General features: G+C 44.8%; 2 protein-coding genes and 1 pseudogene across 2 annotated transcripts; 1 reads left to right on the top strand and 2 right to left on the bottom strand.

Annotated features, from left to right (window-relative positions):
* Window positions 1–2,167: 2,167 nt before the first annotated feature.
* Window positions 2,168–9,762, bottom strand: LOC118095227 (keratin, type I cuticular Ha4). The gene is made up of 7 exons (XM_035136294.3): window positions 9,250–9,762; window positions 6,926–7,008; window positions 5,569–5,725; window positions 4,748–4,909; window positions 4,505–4,630; window positions 3,407–3,627; window positions 2,168–2,766 (listed from the first exon to the last, which is right to left on the bottom strand). The coding sequence occupies exons 1-7, from the start codon at window positions 9,760–9,762 to the stop codon at window positions 2,454–2,456; spliced, it is 1,575 nt and encodes a 524-aa protein (XP_034992185.3). The 3' UTR covers window positions 2,168–2,453.
* Window positions 9,763–10,321: 559 nt separating this feature from the next.
* Window positions 10,322–11,165, top strand: LOC118094623 (general transcription factor 3C polypeptide 6 pseudogene; annotated as a pseudogene).
* Window positions 11,166–18,240: 7,075 nt separating this feature from the next.
* Window positions 18,241–25,627, bottom strand: LOC118094248 (keratin, type I cuticular Ha6). Its single transcript, XM_035134439.3, has 7 exons — window positions 25,073–25,627; window positions 24,319–24,401; window positions 23,387–23,543; window positions 22,376–22,537; window positions 22,137–22,262; window positions 19,859–20,079; window positions 18,241–18,622 (listed from the first exon to the last, which is right to left on the bottom strand). The coding sequence occupies exons 1-7, from the start codon at window positions 25,487–25,489 to the stop codon at window positions 18,472–18,474; spliced, it is 1,317 nt and encodes a 438-aa protein (XP_034990330.1). The 5' UTR covers window positions 25,490–25,627; the 3' UTR covers window positions 18,241–18,471.
* Window positions 25,628–27,561: the final 1,934 nt, after the last annotated feature.

The raw sequence follows: 27,561 nt of genomic DNA, 5'->3' as shown, positions 1-27,561 counted from the left end.
TTATTATTATTATTTCACGTGTTCCAGACAGAGGTCTTGGTTCAAGTTCAAGCACTGAATCAGACCCTCCTGCAGTTGTAAGTGTACCTATTATCCTGTAGCCAAAAGTAGAATGACTTTTAACGAGACTTCAGGACACTGGGTGGATCTACACACAGGGGAAATAATTGCTATAAATATGTCAGAAATTAAATTGTTATAACGAGGGGGGGGAACTAATGCTATGTAAAATCGCAAATATTTTTTTGCTCTCCAGCGCCATCTGGTGTTGCATGTTTATAACACATTCAAAGCACTGGTGTTTTTTTTACTAATGTAGCAGGGACCACAGATGTTTCTTTAAAGCAGGCACCCCCGAACTGCGACCCTCCAGATGTTTTGGCCTACAACTCCCATGATCCCTAGCTAACAGGACCAGTGGTCGGGGAAGATGGGAATTGTAGTCCAAAACATCTGGAGGGCCGAAGTTTGGGGATGCCTGCTTTAAAGTTTAGTAAGACCACAACACAGATGAGTGCTGCTGTGTCTGCATTGTGATGGAAACGGTTGTTTCATGGATCTGATTCTGTGTATTCTAGTCCGCAAATGCACATGCTAGGAGCGAGCCCCACTGGATTCAGCAGAACTTGCTACTAATGAGGTTAGGATTGTGCTGCCTGGCCTTTAACAAGGCTCTCTGTTGTAGAAACTGTAGGTGTTGTTGACTTTTCAGTTTTAACACTGGGGAGGAATGATGACGCATGTGATAAAGCTGCAGTGCCTGCTACCCCACCAACTTTGCAAACGATAATATAATTGAGGTGGCCCTGGTCACCCCCCCCCCCGGGGCTGCTATTCCTCTTCCCAATTCCTTCTCAAAGAGGGGTTGTTTCTGTGAGTGGATGGGAAAGAGATCAGTTATCTTCTTCAGTATGTGAATTCTGCAGAAATCCTGGAATAAAAGGGCCCAAATTAAAGACAACCTAACTCTAGATATATTTTTTTAAATTAAAAAAATGAATTACCACGCTGGGAATTTGGAAGGATAAAAAGCCATTCATGTTGTAGCACTTGCTGGTTTTCTTTCTCCTAGTTTGTAACTGGAGCAGCACACCTGATTGCTTCGGTTGAAGAACCCAGTGTGCTTCAGGAAAATCTCTTCTGACACCCCCAGGTGGCAGCAACACCTAAGGTTACATACTCTTCAATGCAAGAGGTTAAAACGGATGAGTGTAATAACTACTTTGCCTTGAATGAGCCAAAGAAGCCATGATCAATCTCCTACCTACCCAGAGACCCACTAGGATTTTCATTATGGTTGGAAATACCCTCCAATAGCTATTTCTAGTGAGAGACAATTCATCTGTTCCAGGTCCTGGAGACACCTTTGTTCACAATGCTCATCAAAATGCTATTATATACCCCCTCATTTAATCTTAATTAAGAAGTCCACATGTGTGTGTGTGTGTGTGTGTGTGTGTGTGTGTGTGATGTTATTTATTGGATATTCTGTAGAAATGATAAATCCAAATTAAATGGGAAGATCCAAATTAAATGGGATGGCATTTTGATAAGGACTACTTGGTGTGGATTCTGCGTGAAACGTGCCTGCATGAACAGCACCGAGGCTACAATGAACTATGGAAGCATTCCTTGTTCAGCCAAGACATTTTGCTGTCTAGAACAGGAAATGGTGCTTCCCCAGAGACAGAAAATCCCACAAGCACCTCCTTTCCTCCTGGCAAATAAAAAAATGCAATAATTATTCCACAATCAGTGTGCTGCCTTTCATGACTCCTAAAATTAATGGCCCAAGGCAGCCAGCTCATCCTACCTCAGAGTGGTCTTGTTAGGCCTTTTATCTGGCCCTCAGAACTCTCCCCAGGCCACCCACCCACCACAGGGTACACCCTTCATTGGTCCTCCTTCATATCCAAGAGTTTTCACTTTGCTGAAATGTGTCATTGAACTCTGACAATGCCCCGTGTTTGTCTGGATGGAGGACAGAGGGGTGTTTGAATGTGTGTACTAACTATCCTACTGAACAAAGGTAAAACGTACCTTTGTTATTCCATCGGCTCTGGTCCCTCCCATCCCTGAAAAGCGTCACCACTCCTGCCCCTGGAGAACCTAATCTCCCCCTGGAAACTCTTGGTCCTATGTCATAAGCAAACATCTGCTTCGGAAAACATATAGCAGATGCCACATTTTTTTGTATGCCAGAAAACAAACGTTTATTAAGAAGTCACCCGAGGATCTTCCATGCATCCCGGAAAGCATGAAAGCAGCAGGGAAGGGAGGAACCATGCTACCAGAGCCACCTTGTAGGCAGAACGTGCCTAACTTTTTAAGCAAGGTTCCTAGAGGAGTTTTCTAAGCATAGGATGGGAGTACATAAATTGCCCCTCTCCTCTAGGTTCAGGTCCTCGTCTGTTCCATGTTGCCTTTGGATTTGGTGCCCAGGCACTGAGATTTCACATACGGCAGATCTTAGTGTTGATCCGTGGGCCTGGTGGGCCTGGTGGGCACGGGCCGCAAGGGGGTGGGCACATTGGACCACGCGGGCCACAGGGAGGAGGGCCACAGGGAGGAGGGCCACATGAGACAAACTTTGGCCCACAGGGGTTGACACATGAGGGAGCCAGGTTGGGCTCCACCACGGGCACACATGGCTTGCAGGTTGGTGGGCAGACGGGGGCACAGACTGGCTCCGGCACACAAACTGGCCGGCAGACAGATGATCGAATGGCGGTCGTGCACTCTGGATCACAGGGGCGATTGGGCAGCCTGGAAAAGAAGAACACATCCCATTGTTAGACAAGAAGTGTGTGTCTCTGGAGAAGGCTAACTACTCAACGTGAGATGGTGAGAACAAACGTTAAGGAGCTAAAGCAAAGGGTCTTGTGTTCTTGGAGCTGTGGATGCTTTTACAGCAACATCCTGGTGCGAGTTAGTGCTATTCCCCAGAAGTGCCGGGAAGTGAGCTATAACCTCAAGATGCAAACATGCCCATCCATTGATTTTAACTGGGCGTTTCCAAATAGCTGCTCTTAGGACCACAGCATAGGTAAGTTTCAGGTACAAGTTCCAGGATCCACTCAATTTGTCTATCCTCTGCTGGGGGGAATAGCTCAGTAGTGTCTACATGGACTAACAGAAGTTCTCTAGGATTTCAGACTGGGGTCCCTCTGAGACCTACCCAGCTGTTGCAGCTGGGACTGCATTCATTGTTCCATCCACTTTTGTCTCTGGCATGTGGCCCTTGGAAGGTGGACCAGAAGGGAAGGTGGCCCTTGGAGTAAGAAGACTCTCTCTCCTCCCCCCCCTGCTTTATTAGATCACAGCTGAGCTGAGGTTAACATGCCTGAAGCCAAACCAACCCAGAAGAGGCCATTCTGGCATGGACTCCTGCCCTCATCTTACGTACTTGCAGTCTTCTCCTTCCAACATGTTGCGGTAAGCGGCGATCTCACAGTCCAGGCGGGCTTTTTCGTCCAGGAGGGTCTTGTACTCGCAGTTCTGGCGCTCAATGTCGCAGCGGATTTCGGCCAGCTGGGCCTCCACGTTGCTGATCAGGCACTGGAGCTGGGAGAGCTGGGTGCAGTAGCGGGATTCTGTTTCTTGCAAAGTGCCCTCCAGAGCCCCTTTCTGAGAGAGGGAGAAGGAGGAGAGAAAGAGAGAAATTAATCAGGGCATGTTCTGCTCACACAGCAAAAAGAGCACAGTGGTGCCATAATGCAAGGATCGCCAACCCAATATCCTCCAAATATTGTTGGACTACAACTCCCATCATCCCTGGCCCATCATCCCTGAAGGCAGTCCTGTTTAGGGAGGCTTTTAATGTTTAATCGATTATTTTATTTTTCTGTTGGAAGCCGCCCAGAGTGGCTGGGGAAACCCACCCAGATGGGCGGGGTATAAATAATAAATTATTATTATTATTATTATTATTATTATTATTATTATTATTATTATTATTATTAGGGACCCAGGTGGCGCTGTGGTTAAACCACTGAGCCTAGGGCTTGCTGATCAGAAGGTCGGCGGTTCAAATCCCTGTGACGGGGTGAGCTCCCGTTGCTTGGTCCCAGCTCCTGCCAACCTAGCAGTTCGAAAGCACGTCAAAATGCAAGTAGATAAATAGGAACCGCTACAGCGGGAAGGTAAACGGCGTTTCCATGTGCTGCTCTGGTTTGCCAGAAGCGGCTTTGTCATGCTGGCCACATGACCTGGAAGCTATACGCCGGCCAATAATGCGAGATGAGCGCGCAACCCCAGAGTCGGTCACGACTGGACCTAATGCTCAGGGGTCCCTTTACCTTTACCTTTACCTTTACCTACCAGCCAGGAGGCAAGAGTCAGAGGAAGGGGAAGCTTCAGAGCTGGAGGGTAGAGCAGAGGATGGGTTGGAAGAAGAGAGGGAAAAGGCATGACAGACAGGAGTATGATTCACAAGACAGTGTGAACATGCAAATAGTACTGTTGAACAGCTACCCAACACGGAGCATTCTGGATTCCTACTCACCATGCTCTGCTGAGCCTGTAGGTCAATCTCCAGCGCTTGAACACAACGTCTCGTCTCAATGATCTCTGTCTGGCAGCACTGCAGCTGTTCTCCACTGGAGAGCACCTCCCTGTTGAGCTCTTCCATCTGGTGAATGTTTTAAAAAGTCCAGAAATTAGAAGGTCACAGGGGTTTGCCATGAAAGATGGTCAGCAAGACACCTGATGGGGATGGAATTGGCCACTGAGGAGGAGGAGGACCTACCTGTGTACAGTACCAGTCCTCAACTTCCCGGCGATTCTTTTCAAGATCAGCCTCATACTGGCACCGCATCTCGTCCAGGACCTTATTGAGGTTGCACGATGGGGCAGCATCCACCTCCACATTGATGCGGTCACCGAGCTGGGAGCGAAGGGCACAGGACTCCTGCAGGAGAGGACAGAGAGGGGAGTATACTGTATCTGAAGCCATTTTTCATCATTTGCACATCACTAATTCAAAGGGACTGCTGAATATAATTTGATTGGCTCTTTGATGGTAGACTGGTATTGCAAACTGGTTCCCTGTTTGGGACTTGGATCCTGGTGGGATTTTGATTTGGGGAGATTCAGTGGAAGAGTACACAGATGGCCATAGTTTGGACTAGATAGAAATTTACTCTAGGTGAGATGGGTTGGTGACCCTTAGGGATTTTGTCCTTTGTCCACTGCATATTGGTTGGTTGCATAAGTTGTCCCAAACTCTGCATGTATCTCTGTTGGTGGTCTAGATTTTGAAGACCTATCTCAAGGTGGACTGGGTGGATAGATGTCCCTGGTTTTTGATGTGAACAGGACTAGACCAGGGGTAACCAATGTGGTACCTTCTGGATGTTGCTGGATTACAACTCTCATCATCCCTGCCCATTGGCCATGCTTACTGGGTCTGATGGGAGTTGTAGTCCAACAACATCCAGAGGACCTCATGTTGACTACCCATGGACTAGAAGATGATCTCAGTGCACTTCCAGCTCCTAAGATCTATGCTCCTGCACCCATGGTTCAGCACCTGTTCTGGCCTTGGTAGAAGAGATGTTTGGGGCATACCTCTTCATGGTTTTTCTTCAGGCACATCATCTCCTCAGTCAAGGACTCGAGCTGAGCTTCCAGGTCAGCCCTGCATAGGGTGAGGTCATCCAGCACTCTGCGAAGGCCATTGATGTCAGCTTCATCCCTCTGACGCAGACTCAGCTCATAATCATACCTTCAGGGGGAGGAAAGACAGATTGTTGCAGCATGGCTGAGAGGGCGGAATGTTAAACCTGGACCAAGGACTGCTGAGTAACAATCCAAGCTCCAGTGGGCAGCAGTTCTCGCTTTCTGCTGCTACTCTAAGCTCATCCAGAGCACAACAAGCCAGTGGGATTTCTTCTGCTCAGCAGCGCCTGGGTGAAGACATTCCCCACTGGGGGTGGGACTTGCAGTAAACACCCAAAGCAAGTCGTGCTTTCAGCAGGAATCTTTCCAGCCCCAGCTTCAAAGATTCTTCCTTTCCAGTCCCAACTTAAATTAAAATCAGGGCTGGAAGGGAGAAAAAGAAGAATGATGAGCACACAAATGTGCTTTCAGTTCCTCCTCTGAAGTTTGACACCTGGTGCCATGTGACACCAGGTGACTGATTGGTTGGCTGCCCTATCCAACTGACAAAGATGGCCCTTGGAGGGTGGGCCAGATCTGGATCCAGTTCCCCATCTCTGATTTGAGTAGGTGCCACACACCTCAAGGAGACTTACCTCTAAGCAGACATGGATAACTGCCCTATGCTTTTGTATTGTCAGTGGCAGGGTGATCAACAATGTGTGTCTGTGGGTCCATGTCTTTTCTGGTGCATGTTAATGGGGCTGCTAAAATGTGAGCGATTTTGTATGTGTCTTTTCTGAAATCAAGGAGTGATTCTATGTGTGCATTCTGTGTGTTTTTGTGGGGGACAGGACCTGTTGTAAACCAGTGGATGAGTTTGGGCTTACATTGATGATTTTGGGCTTACGTTGATATGTTCCTGGTGCAAAAATGTACAGCCAGTTGTCAGAGGAATTTTAATCTGAGATCCACTGATCCCCTTTAATGTGGAAGCTTGCCTTCTTAGCGCTGCTGGGTATCCCTTAGCAAAACAGTCCTCATTTTAGAACTGCCTGGGTCTTTGTAGAAGAGACATCAACACACTTCCCAATAATAATTTAGCCTGAAAGTGGTGATCTGGCAACCCTTAGTACTATCAGCAGTCACTGTTTCAGCCTGGTTTCCCTACAAAACTATCGGTGAGCCCCTGTTCTCTTCTTGGGAATCATAGTAACACAGGCTGGTTTGAATGATACCAGGGGGTGGGGTGGGGGGAGTATGACAACATACAGGATGAGAGTGGTTGGCTAGCTTTGATCTTCGCCCCCTCAAACAAAAATCTTACTTGGTGCAGTAGTCATCAGAAGCCATTTTGAGATTGTCAATATCTAGGCAGAGTCTTGCATTGTCAGCCTTTGTACAGCAAATCTGGAAAGAAAACCCCCCGAGAAACTTCATTTTAATCCTGCCAGATGGATTGGGTGGGTGCAGATAGAGAGCATCACTGAATGATAGCTCCTGCCAGATCAGGCCAAAGGTTCATTGAGCCTAGCATCCTGTACTTGAAGTGACCAACCAGACATCTATAGAAAGCCCACAAGCAGAACCTGAATGCAACAATGCTCTCTCCACTTGTGATTCACAGCCACTGGCATTCAGAGGTATACTGCCTCCAACAACAGAGGGACAACACAGTCAATATCATGGCTAGTTAGGCACTGAGAGCCTTCTTCTCCATGAATTTGTGCAATCCCGTTTTAAAGACCCAGGTTGATGGGCATCACTACACCATGAGAATAAATTCCATATTGCATTGCGTGACTTTCTTTTGCCTTAAGGCAGGTATAGGCAAACATGGCCCTCCAGATGTTTTGAGACTACAATTCCCATCATCTCTGATCACTGGTCCTGTTAGCTAGGGATGATGGGAGTTGTAGTCCCAAAACACCTGGAGGGCCGAGTTTGCCTATGCCTACCTGAAGGGCATGGGAGCAGACACCTGAAAGGGGCAAGAAACGAGTCTTCATTTCCCATCATTTCCCATCATTTCCTTCCTTTCCTTTCCTTTGCTTTCCTGGGAAATGATATATAATGAATTGAAAAGGATGCTCAAAATAATGTTTGTAAAAAGAGCAACCCAGAAGCTCTTCTTTGGGGAATTATAGGGACAGAACTACCTAAACTGTATATAGAAAAATAAAAAAAATCCTTCAGTAGCACCTTAAAGACCAACTAAGTTTTTATTTTGGTATGAGCTTTCGTGTGCATGCACACTTCTTCAGATACAGTGAAATGGAAGTTTCCAGGCACTTAGCGCCTGGAAAAGTATAAATAATATAGAAACTTATTTATGCATGCAACTACAGTGGCAAGAATATTACTTGCCCCCACAAACCAAACCCCAGAGATCCTCCGCCCCTGTCCTCTCAGTGGCAGGGGGGGGGGGATGAGGGGGGAGGAGGGAGGGGGGAGGTCAAACCCAGCTTAAAATGGACCCCTTTGTTTCCCAATGCCCATGGGTATCACTGGTGGCAGAAGTGGTCTTGTGGGTGGAGGGCAAATGAAGGGACTGAGCTTATTTTGTATGTTTTGTTTCTTTAAAAATCAATAAAAATTATTATTAAAAAAAAGGAATATTACTTGCCCCCAAATGGAAAGAACCAGAAGTCCCAGCAAAGGAAGAATGGATACAAAAACTTATGGAATATGCAGAAATGGCAAAACTTACCAGAAGAATAAGAAATCAAGATAACAAAGTATTTGTAAAAGAATGGAAATGGTTTATTGAATATTTATAGCCAAATTGTAAACAGAGAAGAAGATTGACAGGATTATGGTAATAACCTGCAGTTTTAGAAGAGTATATACTGTATTTAAAGTAGATGAGTAAATGAGCAAATTAAGTTAATTTGGATATGCAGACACTACTGGGGGGAAAAGTAAGGAACTGCAGAAAGAGGGGGGAAGGAAGTCAAGTTTTGAAATGTTAAAATGATCATAAAATTAGTGAAATGTATACACCTGAAAAGTATAAATAATTTTTTAAAAAATGAGTCTTCAGCTACCCCTTTAAAGCTTGCATCAAAGGGCAGATCTGAAGCAAGGCCAGAATGACTCTCACACTTTCCTTGTAATAATAATAGCTCCCAACAGAAGATTAAAAATATGATAAAACATCAAACATTAAAAACTTCCCTAAACAGGGCTGCCTTCAGATGTCTTCTAAAAGTCAGATAGTTGTTTATTTCTTTGACATCTGATGGGAGGGCGTTCCACAGGGCAGGTGCCACTACTAAGAAGGCCCTCTTCCTGGTTCCCTGTAGCTTCATTTTTTGTAGCGAGGAAACCGCAAGAAGGCCCTTGGAGCTGGATCTCACTGTCCGGGCTGAATTATGCGGTGGAGACGCTCCTTCAGGTATACTGGGCAGAGGTCACTTAAGGCTTTAAAGGTCAGCACCAACACTTTGAATTGTGCTCGGAAATGTACTGGGAGCCAATGGAGGTGTTATGTGGCCTCGGCGGCCGCTCCCAGTCACCAGTCTTACTGCCACACTCTAAAACCACTCTAAAACCAAATCAATCCAGAAGACTCCATAAGTAACCAAAGTTTCCATGGAACTGGGTGATTGTGGAAGCCACTCCCCCCCCCCGACATGAGCCATTCCTTACCTGTTGCTGAAGCTCATCAATGTTGCAGTAAAAAGGTTTGAAGTCGGTGCACACGTAAGCATTTTCGCACTCATACCATTCTCGGATCTTGCACTCCAGGTCAGCGTTCTCTTGTTCCAGGCAGCGCACCCTTTCCAGGTAGTTCCCCAGGCGGCTGTTCAGGAACTCCATGGTTTCCTTCTCATTGCAGTTGAGGATCCCTTCGTTGTGGCCGACAGGGTAGCAGTTCAGAGGGCGGGCAGGAGGAGGGATGCAGGGTGGAGGGACACAAGTGGAGCCCAGGCTAGGAGGTGGAAGGCGGCTAGATGGCATGTGGCCCCCACTTCGGCAGCTGTTGTGGAGAGACGAGGCCGTATGGCCTGGAGGGGGCAGGCAGACACTGGATCGGCGAGGAGGAAGGCAAGGCCCAGGCCGGCAGTTGACGGAGGCAGCGCTGTTTGGGTGGCAGTTTGCCGTGACCCGGCAAGGGCCCCTGAGAGACCCGCAAGTGCGAGTGGAAGTGGTGGCAGCCATGGTTGAAAGGAGAAGCTAGATGGAGGAAACGAGTGAAGAGACCCACAAAACCCACGTCTGACAGATGATCTCCTTCCTAGAGCTTTTTTTATACCATGAGCACTGGGGTGTTAGCTCCTTTACGAGGCTTTCTCCTCGTTAATATTTGTGGCGATTCCTGCGTGGCTTCTCATTAGCCTGCTCGTTACTTGCTTGAAAAGCATTTCTTGGCTTATAAATTTGCCCTTCCGCCTTGCAGAGTCAGGACTCTGCTTGATGGCTGAGTCCCTGGAATGATAGTTTTTATGGGACACCATCAAAGCGGCCTGACAGCATCAAACACCAGCCTTCGGTCACTGGGCGTAAGTCATTTGAGCAGAATTATGGGCTTGGTGTTTCACAGTGGGATTGCCCCTTTCCCTCCCTCTGCCCTACTTCGACCAACCGAAAAGCCAAGCCAGGATCTCTGGTAGACAGCAGTCATGAACCTGTGGCCTTCTGGAAATTCTATTCCAGATATCTCCTGCTCTGCCCTCATAAGGCGCTGCTCTCGCCGAAAGGGTCCTGTGCAAGATGGCGGCGGCAGCAGGGGGATCACGTGATGCTCATTGAGGCTCTACCGGCATGGAGGCCACGGAAGGACCCCGCGACGGGGAAGAGGTCGAGGTGGAGGAATAATAGGTCATGGTGGAACTGTCAGGAATAATTGATTCAGACTTTCTGGGAAAATGTGAGAACAAATGCAAGATTTTGGGAATAGACACAGAGAGGCCCACTTTACAAGTAGACAGATATGTCTTTGCTGGAAAATATGAAGATACTCTTGGTACCTGTTTGGTGTTTGAAGAAAATGAAGATCATGATGCAGAAGGCAACAAAAAAAATACAGTTAAAATATAAATGCCACACAGTGAAGAAGCTGAACATGACACGGACACTCCTGACTGAGAAAAAGGAAGGAGAAGAGAACACAGGTGGTGGTGTGGAATGGCTAGAGCTTAAGGACAAAGATTTCTCATACAGCAGACCTAACATGATTTGCAACTTCTTATACGAAAAAGAAGAGGCAGCTGAGTCCCAAGACGAATCTGAAGGAGAAGCCAGTGACAGAGGAAGTATTGATCAGGCCTTTGAACCCGAGATGCATCCACACATTGAAAGGGATGGTGGTGCCCATCCTATGGATGCCACATCCTCCAAGGCAGTGGAGGACTCTTTAGAGGACAGTCAAGTTATTACGGCAGATAATTCTCCACATTGTTCTAAAGACTGTAGTTGAGAGATAACAATTAATGGATCTCCTTTTGGTTGTATACTGTTGTTTTAGAGAACTCTTTGTGACTGATGGTTTGTTTACATCACAAATAGGAGAACTGGACCCTAAATCTGAGTGCTAAGTAGTGTCATCTTTCACAAATCAGGAACTATGCTGTTATTGTTATTATATTACTGGTATTATTACCCAGGTAGCTTCTTCTGCTTGATGTGCACAGTCTTTACAGCAGAAGAGACTTATGGGTCCTATACTGAGTCCACCAGCCTTGTCTGCTCTCCTAGCCTGCTTCCTGCCTTATTGAACAGGATGTTCAGCCATGGAACAGATCTGCCGGGAATGCAGTATTTGCATCCCACACTGCAGATCATGCATTCAGCAAGAAGTTGGCATGGAGGACCTCCAAGGTCTCTTTTGGCTCTCTGTATCTGTGATTTGACTTTTCTCTGAGTCAGAAGGCATGGTTTGTAGACAAGGCCAGGATGATCCGTTGCAGTGAGAAGACTGCAATTGAAGGCAACATTTTACATGCAACTCTGACCCCTTTCCCCTGAATATTGCAAGTACTTTGCATTCCATTAAATACATAATGGAAATGAATGAACTAATGAAAAAAGGCCTTTTAAGTGCAGATTGCTATCCCAGTCTGTATAATGTACTGGATTTGAAAGTTAGTTTTTTAGGTTTTTCTCCAATTTATATATATATCTACATAATAGCATTTTTTGTGTGTGCTTTTACATATGGCATTGTTTGTTATTTTTGATGTTTTTCATGTACAATCGCTATTAGATATTTTATGGGGAGCAATCTATCAATGAAATCAAATGAATACATAAATAAATACCCTTCTGCTTATTAATTTCTCTACACTGTTATTCAGGAAAAAGAAAAACAGCAACAGGCTGTGGACCAGGTGGACTGTTTGCTCCATTTCTGCTTTAGGGGAATTATTCTCTGCTTGTAAAAGTCGAGTCAAGTTCTCCCTTTTTTAAAGGGAAATTCCCTTATGCTGAATAGGCTTCCTCGCAAGAAAAGGGAAAACTTGACAGCTATGTTTTTGTCACCTGCTCTTTCCTACTTTAAAGGGACACTAGTCTTGCTCACAATGTCTTTACTGACCCTGCCAACGTCTGTCCTTCCCCCCAAAAAGTTTCAGTGCAAACTCAGCTTCCAGACGGTCACTATTTTGTGGGTGGGATTCAGCAGCCTAGGAGCAAATCCATATTGCGTGATTGAAGTGGATCGGGCGTTCTTGTAAAAGAAATCAAACTTTTTACAGTAAGGAAAGTGTTGGATTTATGTGGGATAACAATTCCATGTCGCAGCATCATACAACTTCAGAATAAGCACTTAGTAAACAATTGATATTGTACAATCTCCCTGCAAACTTTGTGTCAACGAATCAGGGTGAATGCTCAAGAAGCACAGCATCTGGGAGTAACCCAAGTCTCTAATTAAAGATCTCCAGGTAGTTCACAAGTAGAAGTGTGGAAAGGGGCAATTACAGTATGACAATAAAGTAAAATGTGGGGTGAGAAACATCAAAGTAAAATCTCGCTGAACTATTTTTTTACTATTGAGTCAAGATTCCAAGAGAAGACAGCAGATCAAGCAAGACGGAGTATCAGCAGAATGGAGATCAATAACTCTGTATGACAGCAGCCCTCAGCGCTCCAGTTTGCAGATATAATTCTATCCAACTATAACGAAAGAGAAATGCCATGCATAAGGTGTGTATTTTCACTCCCATTTCCTGCTAGAATAGCCAATGTATGACTTAGAATGACAGACATTCTGCTGGAGAAGAAATCTGGCTGGATCTACACACGGGGGGGGGGAATGCTATAAATAAGTCATAAATTAAATCATTATAACAAAAAAAAACCACTATGTAAAATTGCATAGACAAAGTTTTTTTTTTGCTCTACGGCGCCATCTGGTGCCACATCTTTACAACAATATGACTGAGTGCAGCTGAGTCCTTTGTGCCCAGAAATTGCAGCACATAATTTTTAAATGGAGGGGGCTGTCAGAGCTTGGCTCTCATCAAAAGCCTCATGCACTGAACTGATATTGCCCATGCCTACCCCACACATCTGTACAGGCTAGTTAAATTTATTTAATGGTAAGGAAAAAGAAATGTGAGCACTTGATCCAGGCTAAGTTAGACCACATTCACATCAAACATTTAAAACATGGCGATACCACTTTAAAGAGCCATGGCTTTCCCCAAAGAATTCTGGGAGCTGTAGTTTGTTAAGGGCGCTTAGAGTTGTTAGGAGGCCCCTGTTCCCCTCACAGAACCCTTACAATTTGCAGAGTTTCCTGGGGTGAGGGACTGATTGTTAAACCACTCTTGGAACTGTAGCTCCTCCTAACCACTCTTAGCACCCTTAACAAACTACAGATCCCAGAATTCTTTGGGGGAGGCCATGACTGTTAAAAGTGGTATAATGATGTTTTAAAATTATGGTGTTAATGTGGCCTTAGTTGCATTTATGAATCAACAGGAGTGAAGTTGTGACTATCTGGTCCTGTTGCCTTACAGCGCAAGCCTGTTCAGGTCTACTCAAAAGTAAATCCCAGTATGTTTAAATTGAGATACTGTCGTACCAATCTGTCATTTTTGGTTTCTCTCAGTTTCCAAAGTTTTCCCAGTCTTAAATTTCTACCTCAGTTTGCAATTTAAAAGCAAAACAAAAACTCCACAACACATTTTCTCATAATGAATACGTTTGTACACATTTCTGCAAAGTAGTTTCCCTTAAAATAATGCATTTTGCATGCCATTTTCAACAATATGTGCATTTTTATGGACACTAACCCAGTATATATGCATTTTCTGTATATGTTACCTGACTGAAAAACTGCATTGCAAAATTCAGAGAAGTGCAAATTTGAAGGGTGGCTGTGTTTTACTGTTTCAGAAAGTGCAAATCAGGTCAGTTGTCTTTAAATGAGAATCAAATTGAATTTCTTCCCTACCTGTACTGTCAATGAGGCTTCCTCCCTGATAAGTTAGGACTGCAACATTAGTTTGGACACTGCCCATTATGAATAGGCTGTCTTCTGCACATGTTGTGCTTGGCTCCACCCCCAATTTCTTATTGGACCCTGGGTCATCTATAAGAAGATCTTTGTCATGCCTTGGTCTACAAAAGATCAAGAGGCCACTTGAAGCTCACACTAATTTCTCTGTGTTACAGCTCCCCCCAGAACCTCCCTTTCTTTCTGGTGACTGGGAGCAGCTGCCGAGACCACATTGAAAGACCTACATTGGCTCCCAGTATGTTTCCGTGCACAATTCAAATAATAATAATAATAATTTATTGTTTATACCTCGCCTATCTGGCTGGGTTTCCAAAGTGCTGGGTTTCAAAGTGTTGGTGCTGACCTTTAAAGCCCTAAATGGCCTCGGCCCAATATACCTGAAGGAGCGTCTCCACTGCCATCGTTCAACCAAAGAAGCGGACACGGAGCAATGGATTCAAGCTACAAGAAAGAAGATTCCACCTAAACATTAGGAAGAACTTCCTGAAGTAAGAGCTGTTTGACAGTGGAATTTGCTGCCAAGGAGTGTGGTGGAGTCTCCTTCTTTGGAGGTCTTTAAGCAGAGGCTTGACAGCCATCTGTCAGGAATGCTTTGATGGTGTTTCCTGCTTGGCAGGGGGTTGGACTGCATGGACCTTGTGGTCTCTTCCAACTCTATGAATATGCTATGATTCTATGAACCTGGACACTGAGGTCCAGCGCTGAGGGCCTTCTGGCGGTTCCCTCAGTGTGAGAAGTGAGGCTACAGGGAATCAGGCAGAGGGCCTTCTTGGTAGTGGCGCCCACCCTGTGGAACGCCCTCCCAGCAGATGTCAAAGAAATAAACAACTACAGTGGTACCTCTACTTATGAATTTAATGCGTTCTGAAACCACATTTGTAAGTCGAAAAAAATTGTAAGTCAAATCCCATAGGAATGCATTGGGAGAAAAAATTCGTAAGTAGAAGCAACCCTATCTAAAAATTCGTAAGTAGAAAAAATCCTATCTAAACCACATCCAAGATGGCGGACAGAGCTCCATTCGTAAGTAGAAACATTCGTAAGTAGAGTTATTCGTAAGTAGAGGTACCACTGTATATGACATTTAGAAGACATTTGAAGGCAGCCCTGTTTAGGGAAGTTGTTAATGACTGATGCTTTACTGAATTTTAAATCTTTTTTGGGAAGCTGCCCAGAGTGGCTGGGGAAACCCAGCCAGATGCGAGGGGTATAAATAATAAATTATTATTATTTCTCATTGCCACTGTTTTGCTCAGGCCTTCTCATTCCTGAACCCCAAATTATCTTTTGTGGGCAGATTCTTAGGAAAGGTCTCATTAGGTCATTAGGTCTCAGATGAACCATTCAGCAGTCATCTGTACTAGGTGGTTTCCTCAGCAAGGCTTGGTGCACCCAAGTCACCTGAATGCCTGTCCCTGGTCTTGCTACATCTCAATACATCCCACTGCCAGACCCAGACAAGACTGTCCACAATCAGTTGTGGACTAACTAGGAATGGCTTTCACAAGGCAGAGCAGGTGTGACCTGAGAGTGTGTCCCTGCCATGGATGAGCCTCCATCTCTGGCATGATTTGTGCTTGATTCTCCATAATTTGGACAATTGGTGTTAACCAAGAGGTGTCCCTGGACCGACATATGCCAATAGGGTGCAATGAATCAGCTGCCGAAAGGTCTTGGCTTGGATCTTTGAAGGTATCTGAATGTGGTTTCTTTGAAGCCTGAGAATCCTTACAACAGTCAGGAAAGGAAGGCAGAGGACAAGGTGATTTGTGCTTTCATATGGTTTTCAAATGTTCTCCTTTCTTCTTGTCCTCCCCTGCAAAATGAAAGAGATGTGTGTAGCCGCTGTTAGGCTATTCTGTTTGTTTCCTCGGAAAAGAGGGGGGAGTCTTTTGATTTATACTCAACAAGGAATTTAGCCAGGTTTTACAGTGCCCTCCCCCCTCAATTGAGGCCAGGTTGGACCAGGTTGGTGCAGTGAAAAAAGAATGAATGGGTGCTGGACAGATCTGGTAAAGAGGCTGAAATTGAGAAAAGGTCTTGTTTTTAACTGTGTGCCAAGGAAGAACTCCAGAGTGGAATTTTAATGCCGGAGACTGGACATGCACTCTGTGAGTTATTTATGGCCGCAGCTCGTAGGCTAGTCAGTAAACAGCGGAAGGAATGGAATGTGACCTTGTACCATCCAGATAAACACTGCAAAGAACTGAACAATAGAAGCTAGTAATTAACCTTCCTAGCACACCAGGTCTGGAACAACAATATATATGAAGGACTCACATGTGAAACAGATTACTTATTTAAAAGATGTAACGGAGGTGCTGTTTGTAAGCTGAAAAAAGTGGGCAGTTGGAAGAATGTTTAATGGCTAAGTGAAGGTTGTCAGCTGGACTCTAAATAAGAAATGATGCGAAATGAAGATGATCATATGTTCGGTACAGGAGTAGGAAACATGATTTTAAGAAATTGTATTAAATTAAATTAATTTGGTTTGATTTGTAATTATTTGGAAAATTAATAAAAATAATTTGGAAAAGGGATCGGCTTTCACAGCCTTCCTTTTGGTTTCATCTGTACATTTATAGTCTTGAAAATTGCTGGAGAGCATTTTGCATATAGACAATGTGTGCTTGCATTAGTACTTAGATTTTCATGGATACCAATGTTAACAGAAGAAGTTCATCGTTTGGGGGCTTCTGTTTGGAGCCTGAATGTCCCTGGTTAGTGGAAGTAGATCAGTGAGCATCACATTCCGATGGATGAGAGCAACTCAGGATTGTTAAATTCAAATTTTTAGTGTTGTGGAAGATGTAGGACTATGCCTGAGCATGTTTTTCTTTTAGGGGAAGAGCCTGAAGAACCGCTTCAGATAGAGGTGGCAAGAGGTGGAGTACTGGGGCTTCTTGGCAAATGAAAAGTAACAAGTCATCAGGCATCCATCTGAGAATTTACAGACATGGTACTATGATAGTCTCAGATAGGCATCTCATTTGTCTTCTAGCCTATACCTACAAGGCCAGAAAGAGAATGTCATGCTCCCTGCCTCAGGGGCCCAGTATTGGCCTGGGGAAGACTCTGGTTCAGATAATAGATAGGTATAGTCAAGATCGGTTGGAGGATGGATGGCAGCTAACGGATTGAGGTTGAATCCTGACAAGACAGAAGTACTGTTTTTGGGGGACAGGAGGCGGGCAGGTGTGGAGGACTCCCTGGTCCTGAATGGGGTAACTGTGCCCCTGAAGGACCAGGTGCGCAGCCTGGGAGCCATTTTGGACTCACAGTTGTCCATGGAGGCACAGGTTAATTCTGTGTCCAGGGCGGCTGTCTACCAGCTCCATCTGGTACGCAGGCTGAGACCCTACCTGCCCGCAGACTGTCTCGCCAGAGTGGTGCATGCTCTGGTTATCTCCCGCTTGGACTACTGCAATGCGCTCTATGTGATGCTACCTTTGAAGGTGACCCGGAAACTGCTATTAATCCAGAATGCGGCAGCCAGACTAGTGACTGGGAGTGGCCGCCGGGACCACATAAAACCGGTCCTGAGAGATCTACACTGGCTCCCAGTACATTTCCGAGCACAATTCAAAGTGTTGGTATTGACATTTAAAGCCCTAAATGGCCTTGGTCCTGTATACCTGAAGGAGAGTCTCCACCCCCACCATTCAGCCCGGACACTGAGATCCAGCACCGAGGGCCTTCTGGCGGTTCCCTCGTTGCGAGAAGCCAAGTTGCAGGGAACCTGGCAGAGGGCCTTCTTGGTAGTGGCACCCGCCCTGTGGAACGCCCTCCCAGCAGATGTCAAGGCAATTAAGTAACTATTTTACTTTTAGAAGACAACTGAAGGCGGCCTTGTTTAGGGAGGTTTTTAATGTTTGATGCTGTACTGTTTTTAATATTCGGTTGGAAGCTGCCCAGAGTGGCTGGGGAAACCCAGCCAGATGGGTGGGGTATAAATAATAAAAATTATTATTATTATTATTATTATTATTATTATTATTATTATTATTATTATTTTATTATCACACTGTTAAGTCTTTGTCCTTGATGCTCTAACTGGCACACATCCTTTGGTCAGATAAAGTAAAAAACAACAACACCAGTAGCTTCTAAGCAAGAAATGATGGAGTCTAGCGCAAATGAAAGACAACGTAAGCCAACATTTCTCCATGCGATAGGAGGAAGACAGAGGTTTATTGAAAATGCTGATATTTCATCCCAGTGGCTGAATCATTGTTGAAGTGAAGCGACTCTTTGATTTGAAAAGTTAACATAGGCACCAAAGTACTGAGGCATGATCAAGAAAGCAGAATGTTAGCCCTGAAAATATGTGCAGTGGCGCAACAGAATGAAGATTTCTCCCTTCTTCCTTGATGGATTGGCTTTGCTTTTGATGTATTGTTGCCTTAGAGGGTGAGGTGCTGGACTTGCTCCCGAGACGATATGATCTTCCCATCTTTAATCTCCTCTGTGATGGTGCGAATCTTTTTGGTGATCTGGGGGACCGGAGCACAGACTGGAGGGGGACATTCTGGCACACACGGAGCCCTAGGGAGCCTGAGGTTGCCAAGAGATTAGGGGTGAAAATGGGAAGGTGAAATTTGGCACAACATGCTTAATCCCCTAAAGCTGCCCCTTGTCCTCCCGCCCTTGAAAATTTTCCCCATCTTTTCCCAAATGGGAGCAATGGTGGTGCCCCTTAATTTCTGAGTCCACACACAGAATAAACAGGAAGACACTGCTTCCTGTTGCTGTTGAGTTAACTAAGGCCACAACTTTATTGAGTAGAGGAGATCTGTAAGCAATTCTGTCAGACTACAATCCGCATTCTGGGTCTTGTTGGACTACAGCTCCCATGAACCCTGGTCCCTGACCATCTTGCCTGGGCCTTGGAAGCCAACTACATTTCTAGGGCTCACATAATGCTTTAAGTCCCAGGCATCGACGAAGGCAAAATGGCAGCCAGGATACCAGCACCATTGCTTGCCGTCACCACTTGTAACGATGGCAATAACAACAAAGAAAAGAGGCTGTGCTACTGCTGCAGGTAAAGGCGAATGTAAGGTAAAATGTTGCCAAATTTCTCCAGGAGGAGAAGTTCTGCAGCAGATTCTCAACCTGGCCAGCATTTTGTATCTTCCACAGTGCATTAGCCTTGTGGCCTTCTGGGGCATTGGGTGGGTAGGTGTGTGGAAGGTGGCCACCACGAAAATGGTGGACATTATTATACAGAGAAAATTCTGGAAAGTGATCTTTTTCTGAGGGTGGGAGGGGGGCTAAGAGAAAACAACAACAACAACAACAACAACAACTCAGGATGTCCTGTGAAATTAGAATGCCTCAAATCTTTTTCTCAAATGGGAACCCCACATTCACTTTGAAATGACACTATATTCAACATCTTCAGGTGGAAATTAATAACATTAATTATAATATTAATAATAACATTAATAATAACAATCTGATCCAATACAAAAAAGTCACAATAACTTTAAAATAAACTACTTTTATTTTAGAGGACACCTGAAGGCAGCCCTGTTTAGGGAAGCTTTTAATGTTTAATAAATTATTGTATTTTAATACTTCTGTTGGAAGCCGCCCAGAGTGGCTGGGGATACCCAGCCAGATGGGCGGGGTATAAATAATAAATTTTTATTATTATTACTATTATTATATCAAAATAAAGCAATACTCAATAATCCATCAGAATCTAATAGTAAACAGTAAAAAGAACAACAACCCTAAGATGGAGCTGTACAAACCCAATGCCTGTTTCAGTTATACAGTACATACTTGCAATCTTCTCCTTCCAGCAGACGTCGGTATGTTGTGATCTCTGATTCTAGGCGTGTCTTGACATCTAGGAGAATCTTGTACTCGTGGCTTTGCCGTTCCATGTCGCACCGGAGGTCTCCTAGCTGACCTTCTATGTTGCTGATCAGGCACTGGAGCTGGGCCAGCTGGGTGCTATAGCGGGCCTCCGTTTCTTGCAGGGTGCACTCCAGAGCATTTTTCTGAGAGGGGAATAAGAGAGATAATTTAGAATGGAGAGCAGGAGGATTTCTCTTCTTTACGCACAGTCAACTGATCTCATGTTTCTAGGCCTCCCCGGGTAATAAGTTTGAAAGAATCACAGGCTTTGAAGAGGCTACAGTCCAGCGATGGAAGAAATACACAAAATGAAGGATAACTGTGTTATAATCCACATTTTTGTTTCGGTTGGTTTGCTTTAAAATGTGGACATAACAAAATCTTTGAGTGTCTTTATTACCATTTCAGACTATTCAATTGATGCTCACTAACTCAGGAATCTTTTTTTTTTAAAGGACTAGATAAGGAATGGACAGACTCATTAAAGTCCATTCCATCCCAGTTCTCAGTGAGAACCAAGATGGTTCCATCCCATTTCCAGGTGGATTTTTAAAGCAAAATTATCTCCAGAAACACACATTTAAAATAAATATTAAAACAACTCACAAGGTGGTCAGAGGTTGCATGCTGCCACTCCCCCCCCCTCAAATTTGACCTTTTATATGGTGGATCAAGTGGTCCACAACCCAAGAAGCTCATATTGCACACTTTTCATACACACCAAGCAAGTCCCCCTGGGAGTGATAGGACTTGACGATGTTCCATTTGCTCCCAAGGAAATAGTACAGGGTTTCCCCCGAGGCCACCTCCAAATAGAATCCACTGGATTCTGGATTCTGAAGTGGACCGTTGATCCCATGTAGGTCATGGTCTGCCATTGAGTGAGTCCACAAAGGAATCTGAGAAGGGCAGAGTCCTTCTCCATCTCTATGCACCTATTATATTCTTATGTTGTTTTGTCAATAGACAAAAGTGCTGAATTGGTTTAGAGGTTCTCAAAACAGGTTGGAAGCCCTCATGTATTTCACTATAACAATAAAAAACCTGAGAAGTACTCCAGTGCAGGTAATGAGAAAGAGATCTGGAGCTGGACAGAGTTAAGAAGAAAGTTAATGAGATGTGTTTGGCTCTATACTAGTAAAAGTTGTGGGGTGCATCATCACTGAAGCAGTCAAGTGCAACCATTTCCTGTTGCCTAGATTGGAAACCTAGAGTGGACCCAGGTGGCGCTGTGGTTAAACCACTGAGCCTAGGGCTTGCTGATCAGAAGGTCGGCGGTTTGAATCCCTGTGACGGGGTGAGCTCCCGTTGCTCGGTCCCAGCTCCTGCCAACCTAGCAGTTCGAAAGCACGTCAAAATGCAAGTAGATAAATAGGAACCGCTACAGCAGGAAGGTAAACGGCGTTTCCATGTGCTGCTCTGGTTTGCCAGAAGCGGCTTTGTCATGCTGGCCACATGACCTGGAAGCTATACGCCGGCTCCCTCGGCCAATAATGCAAGATGAGCGTGCAACCCCAGAGTCGGTCACGACTGGACCTAATGGTCAGGGGTCCCTTTACCTTTACCTTTTAGAGTGGAAACACAGGGGAATGTGGCCACAGACGGGGAGGACTTCCTGTCATACCTGGTCTGGAGCCTCCTCCCCTTGTGTGTGAACAGGTAGATGGGCGTGACCCTCCCTTTTCCCATTTTCTCCTTTCAGACTCCTCTTCTGGCTCTTAGCCAGCACATGGCTCATCCTTACAGAGGATGAAAGCCACAAGGTAGAAAGTCCGAGGCCTAGTTCAGACTTCTTTTCTCTACAAATGTACAGTAACTGTAACCACAAGATAAAGCCTGCCTTCAGGTTACTGCTGTGAACTGAATGTAAGCAAGCTTTACTCTTACTTTTAAAGAAGACTGTCATAGGCTGGATAAACCAGACTGGATTGCTTAATTTAAATGATTATAATCTGCAAGGGAATGTGCTCTGCTGCTTGCTCACTAGCATGAGAGAGGAGGGGTAATATTTAATCAATATATCCTCTCCTACCTTCCTCAACATTCCCACAAAATTTATGTCAGGTCATTTTTCAAGAAAACTATTTATGTAGACAAGGCATGGAATTTTGATCCTGGAGGTAGCAGACGATCATCTGGACTGCACAAGACAAGATCCTCTCACACCCACCCGCCCCCAAATATTATCCTCTTGACACACCATGTTTTGTTGGGCATCCAGGTCAATCTCAAGGGCTTGGACAGTGTGCCTCAGCTCAATGATCTCTGACTGGCAGGTCTGCAGCTCTTCACCACTGGAGATCACCTGCTGGTTCAGCTCCTCCATCTAAAACAAGCAGGAAGGTAAAAAGAGGAAGACAGAGAGGACATGCACCTCTATTTTAAGGTCAACCACTGGTCCTACATTACCACTTAGAGATGACTTCTCAGGATACCCACCTTGGAGGTGAACCAAGTCTCAACGTCTCTGCGGTTTTTTTCAGCCAGGCTCTCATACTGACTCCGTATCTCGTCCAGGATTTTGTTCAGGTCGCACGACGGGGCAGCATCCACCTCCACATTAACTCTGGCCCCGAGCTTTGAGCGCAGTCCGTTTGCTTCCTGGAGGATGGGAAAGGCCCATGTTGCATAATGCACATTTCTGGGTGGTCATTGTTTGGTGTGGACCTCTATAGCAAGGAGTGAGTGAGGGTCACTGTACCTCCACAGAGGCTTTGATTTAAACCAGCACATGAGAGAGGCTAACTCCTCTTTACTCATGCTGTTTTTCTCCTGCTACAGCACCGGCCACACTACTTTTCTCTATCCCTTCTAGCCAACATGCAGCTGAGAATCCCGATTTGTGTAGGGTGGAAGGAGAAGCTGTAGACACCTGGAAGTGTTAAGTACCCCTGCCAACTGCCTCTCCTCCTCCTCCTCCCATTGCCTACTAGAGGAATTGTGATCAGAGTACCCAGACCCATGTTTGCCACAAGTAGGGTGGCCTGGTGAAAAAGGATAGGGCTCCTGCCCCTTTAAGAAGAGGGTAGAAGAGGGAATTTCAGCAGGTGTCGCTTGTTGGATTCTAGAAAACCAGAAGAGGAAAAACTCAGGGAGAGTTCCATAAATATGGAGCAGGTGAGGGCAGCTTAATCTCTCAGTGTGGCCTCAATGGTTCATTTTTGGTCATCTGCTGTTATTATAGAGATGTTATCAGGTGATCCTCAGCAACAGGGGTAGCCAATTTGTTGCCTTCCAGATATTTTGGGTTGCTGCTCCCATCATCCCTGACTATTGGCTAAGCTGGATGGGATTTGTAGTACAAGAACTCCCAGAAAGTGCCATGTTGGCCACCCCTCTCAATGCCATGATCTGAAAGGAGACCCTCTTTTGCATGTGGAAGGCGATTGTGTCTGCAACAACACAAGGTGGCATTTTGTAACCTTTTCCCCAGCGAAAGTTTGCTACTACCTCCTCATGGTTCTTCCTGAGACAAATGAGTTCCTCCTTAAGGGATTCAAGCTGAGCTTCCAGGTCAGACCGGCATAAAGTCAATTCATCCAGGATTCGGCGCAGCCCATTGATGTCAGCCTCAACACTTTGGCGGAGAGCCAGCTCCGTCTCGTACCTTTGGAACAGAAAATGTTAAAAACAACAAGCACAAGGTTCTTTTCTATTTCAGCATGGATAAGAAGCAGCAAGGAGTCATCCTTTGTAGGGAAGGTATTAGGGGCCTTTCCCAGGTTTATAATTTATTTATTTTTATTTGACTCAAGCATAGACCACATTTTAAAAAATGAAATTGCAGGAGAAGTTGTGGGCTTTCAAGTATTTTCAATCATAAAAGGTAAAGGATAAAGGGACCCCTGACCATTAGGTCCAGTCATGACCGACTCTGGGGTTGCGTGCTCATCTCGCATTATTGGCCGAGGGAGCCAGCATATAGCTTCCAGGTCATGTGGCCAGCATGACAAAGCCGCTTCTGGCAAACCAGAGCAGCACATGGAAACGCCGTTTACCTTCCCGCTGTAGCGGTTCCTATTTATCTACTTGCATTTTGACGTGCTTTCGAACTGCTAGGTTGGCAGGAGCTGGGACCAAGCAACGGGAGCTCACCCCATCACAGGGATTCGAACCGCTGACCTTCTGATCAGCAAGCCCTAGGCTCTGTGGATTAACCCACAGCGCCACCCACATCCCATGTTCTCCAGCTTTTAAGCATTTATATTAACTTTGTAAATGCATAAGATATATTCTTATTGGGAAGCAGTGTAATAGGGAGATACTTCATTAAACCGTAACACCTATAATGCAGTAAGACCAGTATTAAAACACCAGAGGCCCAAGAAAATTTTAAGCCACCTCTCTGCAGCAAGTTCTTGTTCTGAATAAGATGGACTTACTTGGTCCTGAAGTCGTCAGCAGCTAGGCGAGCATTGTCAATTTCCAAGACCAGCCTGGCATTGTCCGTCTTGGCGCACAAGATCTGGAGAACAAATTGCGGAGCTGTGAATTGTTTTTAAAGTTGCGAAGAAAGCAGGGGGCTACAAAGTTAGGGGGAGAAAATCAAAGTGGCTTCTCTAAAAGGGCTGGGGCAGGAACATTATTAAAATTAGCAATAGACAAGTGGAGTTCTTACGAATGCCGTTTTTTAAAAAAACTACCAACCCCTCCCCACACCTCGGATTTGGCCAACCGAAATGAACAGGTGGCTGGAGCAGGTTGTAATGTTTGAGGCTTTTCAGCTTAGATCAATAGTAAGGTGGGAGCATGAGAGAGGTGCGTAACATGGCATAAAGGAAGTGGACAGGGTGATGCTTTTCTCTGCATCTTATAATCCTAGAGCTCCATGCCATTCCATGGATGGTATAAGAAATAGGATAGACAAAACAAAGGCCCTTTTCCTGCACAGACAGGACATAGCTAAACCATGCAACTTGCTACCACAAGATGTAAGAATGGATGCCAATTTAGATGGCTTTAAAAGGGAATTGGACAACATTGTGGGAGAATAAGGCTTTCCATAGTTAATACAGGTGGTGCAATGGGTCAGTGCAATCTGGCTGCTAACCAAAAAGTTAGTGGTTCAAGCCCACCCAGGGATGGCTGTAGGCAGGATTCCTGCATTGCATGCAAAATATTCACGACGACAGTTACCTGGTGCTGGAGTTCCTCGATGATCTTGTAATAAGATTGAAAGTCGATGCACACGTAGGGCACTTGGCATTCATACCACTCCCGGATCTTGCATTCCAGGTTGGCATTTTCCTGCTCCAGGCAGCGCACTCTCTCCAGATAGCTGGCCAGGCGGTCGTTCAAGCACTGCATCAGCTCCTTTTCATTGCAGCTCAGGATCCCTTCATCATGCCAGCCGTAGCTTCCAACAAACCCAGGCCCAGGTGAGCAAATGCTCCCAGCTCCCAGCTTCATGGAAGAGGTGGAGATGCTTCTGCTGCCAAAGGCCAGGCTTGGTGCTCTGCATGAGCCGGTGGAATGGACGGAAGACATCCGAGTGAGACCCCCACCCTTGACAGACCCAGAAGTGATGGTCTGAGCATAGTACTTGGAAGCCATAGCACCACCTGGGAAGCCAAAACCAGGTTCACTTGAGCAGATCTGCGCAGCTTAGATAGCCTCGAATTTGCAAGGAAGTGAAGCTGTCCTTTCCCACTAGTAGGTTTTTATACTCCACATCTTGGGTGTTGCCAAGCTTGTTTTTCTTGGGAAAGTTTGTGCCAGCTTTCCTCTCTGCATCTCACAGCCTGTGGTTTAACTGCCCATCAGGAGGCATCTTCCCCATAAAAAACCCAAACTGCTTAGATAAGTCAGTAGCAATTCCTCACCTTTTACAATGTTCATTTTATAGCATCATCAAAGAGATCTTTCATCACTATTAAGCAGCAGTTGTCGTTAATGGAGCGTGGGGATCGCAGGTAGCAACTGGTGTGAGAGAAGTTACACTTTTTGGTGTCTTTCTGGATTCTTACAACAACAGCTCAGTTGTAAGCATGTCTACTAAAAATAATAATAATGTCCTATTCAACTCAGTGACTTACTTCCTGCAGCCTGAAAAATTAGAGATTCTCCCAACAACTGCTCCCTGCAATAAGACCACAACGGGTAACTTTCCCGCCCTCCCCTGTTTATAGAATGATGTGGACTGGTATTGTGGAGGTATGGCAACATGGAAACACTAATCATTGAGAAGTGATCCACAATGGACTATCACAATAATCCACAATGGATCACAAGAGGAACATCTACTTCTGATGTAAGACATTCAGAGATTCAACAATTAAATGGTGTACAATATTTAAAAGTAAATGAAATAAACTAATAGTCTGAAGACTTGTAATGCAATCATCCTTTGATTGCTGCACTTCACCGAATTTTGCAATGCCACATAATGTGTACAAAAATGCACACACAGGTGTGTACATACAAAGATGCAAATATACATTATTTTAGGGGAAACTGCTTTGCAACAAGGTGTATGTTGAGGAAAGTTGCATACAATAATGTGTATATTATGAGAAATTCACACTATAATGTGGATGAATTTTCATTAGGATTCTTTTTATGAAATTTCAAACTGATCCAGAAATGTGGAGAACAGAGCTTAAGATTGGAAAAATCAGCAATGGAGAGAAAAACCAAACCGGACATCTTTGCCCAACCCTACATGCAAGTCTAATAAATACATAAAGGGTGTGGGAAAATACAGACAATTGATGCTGGCGAAACTGACCTTTGTAGAAGCGTTTTATATGCTTCTCCTGTTAAAGATTTCAGAAGTGTCTTAAATCTTTATAAGCTTCTCTCTTGAACTGCAGAGGTGCACCTGTTTGACAGGTGGGGTGTTTATACACCTTTTAATAGCTAACAGTATAAGCCTAGCACTGTCTACTTGGGAGTAAGTCCCATTGGTTTCAGTGTGGGGCTTACTTCCAGATAAGTGAGCTTAGAATGGTGTCCTAAAGCATAATATATCACTTTATTTCACAACATTACTCATCAAAAATTTACATTAGCCAAGCAGGCAATCTTTATCTAAGAGAATGAAGGGGTGCAGGTCTGTATTCACCTAACTTCTATTCAGAGTAAACTAATTGAAATTAGTGACTCTGAGTTAGTAATGATAATTAACATCAGTGGGTCTTTTCTGAGTAGGGCTAGCATTGGATACAACTCACAAATCTCACATTTAAAAAGAGGGGTACAGAAATTAACGGAAGAACAGAAATTAATGCTCTAGCAAATGAGCATGTTTAGATTCCTGTCTCCCAGCCAGCTGTCATATTATGTTCTTTACAAACAGATCAGTCTATTTATCAGCCACCATAAATCTGTTCAAGTCCCATTTCCACAATAAATTTTTTAAAAGAAAATGCTTTAAAATTGTATTTAAATTTTGCTTATATACTTATATGCCCCCCAAAGACATTTATGTGTATTTCATCCAATGATACACAATTTTAAGTGGGATTTTATACCTTTTTGAGCTGAAAACAGCACCGGAAAATATGGAGAATTGCAAAATCCAAAGGATAACCACCTTCCAATCTGCACATTGGTCCATGGCCTACAGATCAGGTCACTTCGAATCTGAATCCACAAAGAGAGAATTCCTCAAGCAGTTCTTTGTC

The sequence above is a fragment of the Zootoca vivipara genome, chromosome 12 (assembly GCF_965207765.1).
Source record: "Zootoca vivipara chromosome 12, rZooViv2.hap1.1, whole genome shotgun sequence".
NCBI lineage: Eukaryota > Metazoa > Chordata > Lepidosauria > Squamata > Lacertidae > Zootoca > Zootoca vivipara.
This window is presented reverse-complemented; position numbering and strand designations above follow the sequence as displayed.

What these genes read in the sequence shown, in the direction of transcription:
- LOC118095227 (XM_035136294.3), bottom strand. Translation starts at nt 9,762, where the DNA reads ATGGCTGCCACCACTTCCACTCGCACTTGCGGGTCTCTCAGGGGCCCT. An exon ending in AGGACTGGTACTGTACACAG is followed by an intron (nt 4,631 to 4,747) that starts GTAGGTCCTCCT and finishes AACATTCACCAG; the next exon opens with ATGGAAGAGCTCAACAGGGA. An exon ending in TACAGGCTCAGCAGAGCATG is followed by an intron (nt 3,628 to 4,504) that starts GTGAGTAGGAAT and finishes TCCCTCTCTCAG; the next exon opens with AAAGGGGCTCTGGAGGGCAC.
- LOC118094248 (XM_035134439.3), bottom strand. Translation starts at nt 25,489, where the DNA reads ATGGCTTCCAAGTACTATGCTCAGACCATCACTTCTGGGTCTGTCAAG. An exon ending in TCAGGAAGAACCATGAGGAG is followed by an intron (nt 22,538 to 23,386) that starts GTAGTAGCAAAC and finishes CCCATCCTCCAG; the next exon opens with GAAGCAAACGGACTGCGCTC. An exon ending in TGGATGCCCAACAAAACATG is followed by an intron (nt 20,080 to 22,136) that starts GTGTGTCAAGAG and finishes TTCCCCTCTCAG; the next exon opens with AAAAATGCTCTGGAGTGCAC.